Below are 9,757 nucleotides of genomic sequence, written 5' to 3'. Positions count from 1 at the left end.
GCTGAGAGAATTCAATGAGTTTAAGAAATATAGAGAGCCTTACACATAGTAAATGATCAAAAAATAGTAGCAATTAACTAGTAAGAATGATGGTCTTTGATTAATTCAGTTAATGAGGGTGATGGATTACATCCAGCATTTTCCCAGTGATAAACATATCCAGAAGCAAAGTTCTCTAAGGAGTTGCATGACCACAACTTCGTGAGGGAATTATAACTGCCCCAGCAACACAGCAAATAATTCCTTTTCAGAGCTGGGCAGCATTTCAGAGCCATATCAGCTATTCAGGATAGTAGGGGTGCTTTGGAGCACACAACTCATTCTCGTAACAAAATCTAAAAATACATAATGGTGAGAAAGCATTTTACTTTTAGATCTGTAATAACGCTCCCCTGGAGGGCTGGAGAAAAAGACATCTAGAATATCTGCCAGGATTAAAATCCTACATATTAGTAATGAAGAATGTTTTAATTACTTGCACGCTTCAGCCAGCTCTGTTAAAAATAAACATTGCCAATTACTGCATCTCAGTCCCTTGTTGGCTGAAAGACACTTGCCCAGGTCACTTTGTTATATGTGATTTCTTGGTAGTGAGCTAGATTTCGCCTCATTCATAATTTCTTGTGTTCAATAACAAAGGTATCTTCCCTGGTGTGCATGCAGTTCTAAAATACCAAAGGGCAAAAGGAATTTGCACAGCTTAAGGATGCTGTGGTCTGACTGACTCCATTTCTGGTTAGATTTTCCATAGCAAATGGCTAATTTGTGCCAAAAGATCAGGTAACCAGGCCCAGTCGGATGGGTTGCAAAAGGAGCCCTTGGGCCCAAGGAAGCAGGTTCCAGGTGGGCTGGAGGAGTCAGCCCGGAGATGGAACTGTGCTTGTCGGTCAACAGACAACAACTGGGCCTACTGTTGAAAAGAGGAGGCAGGAGGTCCCCTCAGTCTAAGGTCTTCTGTGAGTCCCACCTCCCCTACATTCATTCAGCAAAGGAGCGCTAAGCACCTGCTGGAGCAAAGCACTGGAAGGGAAGGAGCGATGAGAATTCAGGAGCCACTCACTTAGCATCTTGCAAAGAGAGCACCTGTTTGTTATCTGGCAGCATTTTTACCTCCTTGCTGAAAGATTACAAACACCTGGGGGGAGGGAGGGGGAGAGGGAGAGAGAGAGATTTTTTTTTTTTTTTTTTTTTTACTGAGGTGAAGTATACATAAAAAGCTCTGAAATGGTTGGTTCTGATCATTTCCCCCGCCCAGTTTACTGGTGCTTTTGGCTAAAGGACTGAGCCTAGGGCTTTCCGCTCCACTCTTCTGCATGACATCACTCCTCTGGAGTCTCTATTTTCTTTTCGTAATGAAAATTATATATAATTAAGATGTACAACATGATGACTTGATACACAAAGTTAAATGATTACTACAGTCAAGGTAATTGACATTCCTCCTAGGATAGTTAGCTTTTTTTGTGATGAGAGCCCCAGAAATAAATCTAGAGATCTAATATACAGCATGATGACTGTGGTTAATAATAGTGCATGGAATATTGGCGTTGTATTTTTTTAACTTGGGCTTCCAGTGTTTTTATTTTCAGGTAAGGAGGGAAGCTACAGGTTTAAAGGAAGGAATAAGTGGGATATCAGAGTCATAATCTCAGAGAACACCTGGCTGATAAATACATTCAGCCAGTCAACAAGCACTTATTGGGCTGATGAAGAGACACGTTCTCTAAATAAAGATGTTAACAAAGCAGACACGGCCCTTGACCACATGGGACACCAAAATTCAGGGGAACAAATCATTTTGTCAATTTTCTTATCATAGGACAAGAGAGTTTGAACAAGACTGCTTAAAGGCAGGTCCAGCCCAAATATACCAGATTCTAGAAAAGGAGACGAACTCCAGAATATGTTCAGTGCCCCAGGGGCTAAAAGAGCACCTCCCCCTCCACCCCGATTCCCCCGTCTCTGCCTTTCTAAGGAAGAGGGCACACTTGGAGAGTGAGTACCTCGGGGAACTATACAGTATGTTCACCTGTGCCCAGGAGTGGCCTGTGGAGACTATAAGCCAAGACCTTTTCCAGTTCATGGAGAAAACCCCAAAAGACTAAGCAGAAAAGAAAATACTGAGGCTCACATGACAGGATGATCCAGGATGAAGTTAGCCTTGGGCACGGCTGGGTGGCAGAGCCCCAGTGACGTCTTCAAGGGCCTCCTTACTCTCCGTTTCCTGGCTATGCTGTACTTAAAGCTGGAGCCAGGAACCCAAACACTATCAGAATTCGGCCTTTCCTTTGGTGGTAGGAGAGTCCACAGCCACACCAGAACTCACCCTCCCCAACGAAGCCATCCCAGCAGAAAGAATACATCCCCTTAGCGCTTCGGAAGGAAAGTTGAGAAGAGCCCGCTGATTGGCCCACCTTGGCCCAATGATGGCGGTCAGAAGGATGGCCGTCTTCTGATTGGCCACGCCTGGTACGTGGAGGTCGGCCCTTGGAAGGGTGGGGAATGAGTTTCTCGCATCAAAAAGGGGGAAGTGGGAGATCATCCTCCACAGCAAGGGATGCTAGCAAACAACGGCAATTTTACTAAAACATCAACTGCTGGTTGTTGGCTGCTAAGGCCAATTAACAGGTGGGCCATTAGCCCCAGGGTGCACAGCTGAGTTGGGGCGGGAAGGGTAATTCTGCAGGCTAGGTCTTCTACCCCTTCTGTAAGGCTAGGTCTTCTACCCCTTCTGTAAGGCTAGGTGAACGGCTGGGGACTGGCAAGGAATACAGGGCAGAAGGTGCCCCAACAATTGTTAGTAAACGGATTAAATCTATGGCAAAGCAATACCGGCTTTCTTACGATCAACATGTTAGGTGATTTAGGAAATTAAAAACTTCTTTTGCAAGGAAAATCCTAGACCTACTCTGTAGGCTTGAGAAATAACTATAGCCAAGGTAATTTGGTGCCAAAATTAGTCATTTGCCATTCAGTAATTGCTACAGTTCATAACGTGCCACCCTCTGCCACCCATGAATCCAGAGCAGCACTAAGGAAATCATGTATTTTGACAGGCCTGTACCCCTCTTCCTTTTCACAGACATGGTTAGTTTTGGCATTACCTTTGGGTTCCATGACTCTCTGTCACATGGTGTGATGCTCCAGCAGACTTACGGACAACTGTCCTCCTACTCCTTGGAAGCAGTGCTTGGAGTGGAGGCAGTGCTGGGTGGCTTATGCTCAGGCGTCTGGGAGAGCCCCCAAATGCACAAGTGTAAGCATCGTAACATAGCTCTAAGCAGGTTTGGGGATTCAGTCCAAGGCTGAAGGAAGGAGAGGGAAGTTGGGAACTCTTGAATAATAGAATTCCTTCACTGCAATATCTCCTGACCTTAGAAAGGAAAGGAGCTGCCTTCCAGATAATAGAATTCTTTAAAGTGGTCAGTTTTCAGCTGAGATGTGGAGGGAGCACCACCACATCATATGCAGAATGACCTTCCTTATTTACCAGACTCTTGGCTTAGTTAACACATGGTTCTAGTAGGTTGGATATTTCCAGTCTTCAAGAGAGTCAAAAAAAACAACTATGTTTGTGCCAGAAAGGGGGTATTCACCTTTAGAGGGAAAAACAGTATTCACTCAACAAATACTGATTTGTGGAGTAAGTATTGAGCTCCTAGGCATTAGGGATACGAGAGCAAGCAAGACAAAACTCCCCCCTCATGGAGCTTACAGGCATTCCGCAAATAATTACTCAAACTCTGACAGTTGTGATACAGGCTATAAAAGAAAAGCAGGGTTCTGTAAGAGCTCATAGCAGGACCAAGCCTAAATTGTTCAGCTCATGGAAAGCCCCTGGAAGAAGAGACTTAAGCTGAGACATGAAGTGAACATACACGGGCCAAAATGGGTATGTGTGAGAGAGAGAAGCTTGGAACCCAGGAACCTGCAAGAAGCCAGTGTAGTTGGGTAAAGAAGGCAGGTGTGAGGTGAGCAGGGAGCAGAAGGCGGGACATCAGGCAGTCTCTTGGGTGACATTAAGGATTTGCAACCTAAACCTATGGAGAGTTATGAGCAGGGAAATGACACAGATTTATATCTTTATTGGATCACTCTGCTTGGCATGTGGAGAATTGATTGAGAGAATGCAGAAGTGGATGCAGATGAAAGATGAAAGAGACTATTATTGAATCCTGTACACTGGGCTTGAGCAGAAAGCAAGATCAAGGGTTTAAAGGTGGACTAGGGGTGCCAGGTTAAGTGGAGGCAGGGATCAAAGATTATTCCAGATTTCTGGCACAAGAAATTCAACACTGGTGACAACTGACTACGGAAAGGAACCCTGTAAGAATTTGGAGGGATTGTGAATTCCGTTTTGGATTTTTTTTTTCCCGTTTTGGATATGTTAACTAAAAGATGCATGTGAAATATCCAGGCAGAGGTGCAGAGGTAGCTGGGCAGATGGGCCTGGGACTCAGAAGAACGATCTGGACTGGAACTATAAATCTAGCAGTATACATCTGGAATGGAGATGGAAATTAAAGCCAGGGGCTTGGATAAGATCACATAGGGAGAAATTACAGTGTTAACAGAGGGCCGAGTACTAAGCACTGAAGAAATCTACCAAGTAAAATTGGTGTGAAGGAGGTAAGAAAACTGATGAGATGCGGGAGTGTGGTGGCAGATGCCAAAGTGGCGTCCAGTTATCCCCACCTCCTGCTATTTGTGTCATTGAGTAGTCAGTCTCTTCCACATGGAGGTGGGCTAACCTGTAGCCAATCTATTGTGGAAGTGACAGTGTATAACCAAGGTCATGGCTATAATCTTTTATGACCTAAGAGAGACCTAAGGTGGTGCCTTAGAGGGCTATTCAAACAATAAGATTTCTAAGAAACTTAAAGGCCATGTCCCTCAGCAGTCTGAGCAGATACCCAAGGTGGAGAATGTATTTCCAAGAAATTTGTGGGTGTGGGTCTTGCTTAATGGAGTGAACTGCAGTAAGACTCATAGGAGACACAAAAAGTGTTCAAAATAATTCTATTTGCAGTAACACTACCAGCTTGGACTGAAAGAGATATGGAACAAAAGGTAAGGAGGTCTTTGGATCCCCAAAATTCTACTGAGTGGAAGCAGGTTGAGAAAACTATGTGGCTGTAAATAGGGGCTACCTTTCGTGGAGAACGAAGGATGAGTCAAAGAGTGGAGCCGAGAGCCCAGCTGCCAAGATGGCCTGCAGTGTTCCCCCTCCTTCTGGTGTTCACACCTTTGGGTAGCTCCCCCACCCCCGACTGAAAAGGACTGACCTGTGTAAACAGTATAGTGTGGGGTGCAGCATGAGACTTCCGAGGGTAAGTCATGAAAGACACTGCTGCTTCCACCTTGCTCCACTTGAACTGCCTGTGCTGTGGGAAGCCAGTTGCCACAACATGAGGACATTCAAGCAGTCCTACAGAGATGCTCACATGGTGAGGACCTGAGGTCTCCTGCCAATACTCACCTGGATGAACTATCCTGGAAGTGGATCCTCCAGCTTCAAACTTTCAGATGACAGGAGTGCCAGCTGATGTCATGACATAAGCTCCATGGGACCCTAAGCAAGAGCTTAGTGAGGTAGGCCACATCCAAACACCTGCCCCATAGAAAAGGAGGGAATGTCTGTTGTTTCAAGATGGGATGTCTTGGGGTAATTTGCTATGTAGCAGTAAATAATTAATACAAGGAGAGAGGCCAGAAGAGTGAGTTCATGAAGAGTAAATGAACTATGTTTCAAGGAGAGCACGGACAACTGTGTCAAACATTGTGGAATGGCCAAATGTCTCATCTGGATGACAAGAAAGTCTATATGTCAATCCTGACTATGGAAAGAAAAACAAAAAACCAAGCAAAACCCCACTCTGCTCAGTACACTTGGTTTAAGTAAACTGAGATGTATCTATCATTCTTTTGAAGGACTTCATTAAAAACATGTTTTTTAAGTGTGTGATCGCTCAATTTTCCTGTTTTTACCTGTTCCCTCAGTCACCTTCTGGAGTGAGTACACCAGGTCCTTACTGGACTGTAAGTCTGTAAAGGACAGAGAAACTTGCCCTTCAGCACCTGGTATGTTAGATATGCTGTAGGTACTCATTCATGTTCATCCCAGACTAAAAAGCAAAACCAGCTCATGATATAGAAGACTCTACACATATTTCACAAAAAAAATCACTACCACCATCTCATATTTATGCTGTAGTTTATATATTATTAGTACTTTTAATATGTCTCGTTTTATCTGTGAGGTGGGTAGGTGGGTTTATAGAAGAGGCAGATATAGTCATTCTTGTTTCCCAAATGAGGTGACTGAGGCATATGGAAGCTTCAGTCTCTTGGTTAAGGCCACACAAGATATTCATAGTCACAGGTCTTCTGGGGTCAAGTTGAGCACTTTTCCCAAAACACCCAGGCAACATGCACCAGGGACTGTTCATCTTGTATACTCTTCCTCTCAGAATGACTCTAACATTACCTTCCACAGCAATCCATCCTTTTTATGATGTTTGAACACTGTCCTTCTGGTAGCTGTAATCATGGAATGGGTCAAGACTCTCTGTCTTCCTTCCACTTCGGTTCCTATGCAATGGTGCAGCAGAACATGTGTCACAGCAGTCCCACTGGGTGGCTAGACAATGCCGCCATTGTTCAGAACATTCCTCATTGGAAGTGGCCTTCAGAGAACCGAAATTCCTCCCAGTAAGAAAACCAGTCTATTAGTTGAGAGCGATGCTCTCTATTTTTTAATTACAAATGGCATCATTAGTTTCAGTATCCTCATTAATCCTCTGATTTTTAGCTGTTTCCTACACTTCAATCTATCCTCAGAGACCAAAACTTTACAAACACTGCATCTATTTAAACACACTTGTTACAGACTCCAAGGGTACACCACAAAGGCATTCCAGAAAGGTCAGTAGCAATAGCACCATCTAAGCAGAACACCTCGAGGAAGAAAACCCTTATAAGGAATGTAGACTAACAATATGAATAAAAATATGTGTGCTTATGTGTGTTGAGTGGCACTTGATATGCCTTCCCTAATTTAATCCTCAAAAGAATCCTGTGAGGTAAGGTAAAGGCCTGTTTGTTTCAATGGCACACATTAGCATGAGGTCACATAGGCATAATACCCGTCTATCACAAAGGCCCAAAATGTATGCTGTCAATAGCAAAGGCCTCCCCTGCAACCGTCATCATCTTCTCAGAGGGCTAGGCTGTAGGGATCAAACCCGATTTGGTGTTTTTCCACACAGCCTCAAGTCTGTTAGCATTTTGCCATTCTCGTTTCAGTGTATGTTTTGGCAGAGTGTATGGAACGGAAATAAATAATTTTTGGCTTCTGAGAAATTCAAGTAAAACATTTCCCATCTAAGGAAGTTCAGCTCTATGGCTTCAAAATGGCTTCCACTGTACACATCTAAAGAAGGAGGACCCAAGGAACGAAATCTCAAATTCATTTTTGCTTCTATTGTCTCCCTTCCAGATGTGTGCAAGGAGGTAAGAAATAAAGACTTAATCCAAGAATCTATTCCTAAGTAGCAAGTTGAGGAACCCAAATTTGGCACCAGGTAGCTATTATCTACCTACCTACCTACTTATCTACCTATCTATCTATGAAAACCAGCATTTCTTGAAAAACCACCTCATCAAGTGTGATCAGCTCCTGGTTTTTAGCTTTCTAGCTCTTCCTTCACAGTGAAAGAATCACAGGGTAAAGCCACATGAAGACCACTGTCACCAAGAGTAAGACCAACAGCCCGTCCCAAACAAGGCCCTCCGAGTCACGGCTTCTAGGATTTCTGCCATGACCGTGGGCTTTAAACCATTCCACTACCTCCTGAAAGTCAAAGGCCTGAGCCTCATAGCCGAGCTCCTTCTTGGCTTTCTCTAGGCTGAAGTAATGTGTGACACCGGTTTTGTAAACTTCAGTGCAGGTGAGGAAGGGCTGGAAGTTGTAGAGTCGACGAAGAACAAAGTGGGCCATCTCGGTTAGGAAAGCAAAGCAGTAGATGAGGGTCACGGGCAGGCGGATGGATGGGAATGTGTAGCCCAGGCCCTCAACCAAAGGCCGGAAGAACTCAAAGTTGTTCACAGGTCTGCCATCTGAGATGAAGTAGGGCTGCCCAGAGGCAATGTGGCCCTTGTCAGCTTTCAAGGCCTCTGAAGCCAGAATGTGAGCCTGCACCAGGTTATCAACATGGACAAATTCAACCAGATTCTTGGGGTCTCCAAACACAAACTTGAACAGGCCCTTCTCAATGTAGTTCACGATCCTGGGGAGGTGCCTTTGTTCCCCAGGCCCATAGATGCCAGCTGGTCTCAGAGCACAGGTTCTCAGCACCCCGTCACTCCTCTCCAGGGCTGAGCCATTGGCCTCCAGCACCTTCCTCTCTGCAACAGCCTTGGTCCGAGAGTAGTGATCAGGATAGAGGTGAAGAGGCAGATAAGGCAGAGATTCATCTCCATTTCTGATAACTTGACCTCCGAAGATGACATTGCAAGTGCTGGTGTAAACAAGCCGTGGCACCCCTCTCTTCCGGCAAGCCTGGAGGACGTTGTCTGTGCCCCTCACATTGACTTCTTCGATCAGGTTTCGATTCAGTTGCTCCCGCCCTGACATACCGTAAGAGGCAGTGTGGAACACACACGAGACATCCACATCCTGGAAGGCTTTCTCTACGTCAGAGAGGTGGCGAATGTCTCCGCGTATAAACTGGATTCCTTCTGGAATGGTTTGAGCAGGGCTTCTGATGTCAAACAGAAGCACACGGATTCCGTTCTGGTTCATGGCACAGCCTAGGCTGAAATAAGAAAGAGTAAAAGAAAAATCAAATCACTATTAAGCTATGCCTAGGAAAGCATGTAAAATAATTTTCCAAATCTTCTTGGCTTATCCTGAGTTCCTCCCTTTACATGTTCATTGGTACAAGTCTTACTTATGCAAATATTCAAAAGTGAGAATCCTCACATCTACTTAAATTATAATAAGAGAGATATTATAATTTAATCTTCAAAGACAGTGGTGTCTACATGTTACCTTTTTTCCACCCCTGTTCTCGGGCCCATCAACCATTCTTTGGAATATTTATGAAGGATAACATAATTGTGGAACAACAGCCATTATTTTAAATTGTTTTTGGTGATGCGAGTATCTCCCTTCCCCAATTTAATGGTTTTTATAAAGAATTTTTCTTAAAGGGGAATATATCTGTAATTCTTAATTTCGGTATCTGAGCTGTGGGCAATATAGTCCCTTCGTGGTCTAACAACATACAAACAAGTAAAAGTCTACCCTGCACTAATGTCAGAGTTGAAAGCTATACTTTTCCCAGCAACCACCACTAAAACAATTCCATGGACATATTTTATAGATGCACTGACCGGAAACCAAAATAGCCAACTCCTCCAGTAATGAGGATCGTTTCCTTCGGAGATTTTTGGGAGTCCATATATGACAGTCAAAGATAACTGGACCTATAAAGAAGTATGCAACACTGTTACTGATACAAATGCAAATGTGACTATCCCTCATTTGGGGTTACCAGAAACAAAAACGCAGTATGCTCTAGTAGGAAGAAATGCTAAGACTTGGGTTCCAGGCATGGCTTTGTGACATTAGCCAACTCCTCCCCACCCCTTTTCTTTCATTTCTTGGACTTTACATTTCTTCCCATGTAATATGGGAAGGTAATATCTGCCCTGGCTGCCTGACAAGGTCAGTGTGAAGGGTAAATAAGGTAAC

At 44.2% G+C, this 9,757-nt stretch overlaps 1 protein-coding gene across 1 annotated transcript; it reads right to left on the bottom strand.

Annotated features, from left to right (window-relative positions):
* Positions 1 to 6,215: 6,215 nt before the first annotated feature.
* Positions 6,216 to 9,500, bottom strand: SDR42E1 (short chain dehydrogenase/reductase family 42E, member 1). Its single transcript, XM_031457995.2, has 2 exons — positions 9,397 to 9,500; positions 6,216 to 8,816 (listed from the first exon to the last, which is right to left on the bottom strand). The coding sequence occupies exons 1-2, from the start codon at positions 9,462 to 9,464 to the stop codon at positions 7,706 to 7,708; spliced, it is 1,179 nt and encodes a 392-aa protein (XP_031313855.1). The 5' UTR covers positions 9,465 to 9,500; the 3' UTR covers positions 6,216 to 7,705.
* Positions 9,501 to 9,757: the final 257 nt, after the last annotated feature.

Source organism: Camelus dromedarius, chromosome 9, assembly GCF_036321535.1.
Source record: "Camelus dromedarius isolate mCamDro1 chromosome 9, mCamDro1.pat, whole genome shotgun sequence".
Lineage (NCBI taxonomy): Eukaryota > Metazoa > Chordata > Mammalia > Artiodactyla > Camelidae > Camelus > Camelus dromedarius.
Note: the sequence above shows the minus strand (reverse complement) of the source record. Positions and strands in the feature narration are given on the sequence as shown.

Excerpts from the sequence above, each read along its gene's own strand:
- SDR42E1 (XM_031457995.2), bottom strand. The coding sequence starts at position 9,464 with ATGGACTCCCAAAAATCTCCGAAGGAAACGATCCTCATTACTGGAGGA. Across the intron at positions 8,817-9,396 it reads GTTGGCTATTTTGGTTTCCG|CCTAGGCTGTGCCATGAACC; the intron begins GTCAGTGCATCT and ends TTCTTATTTCAG.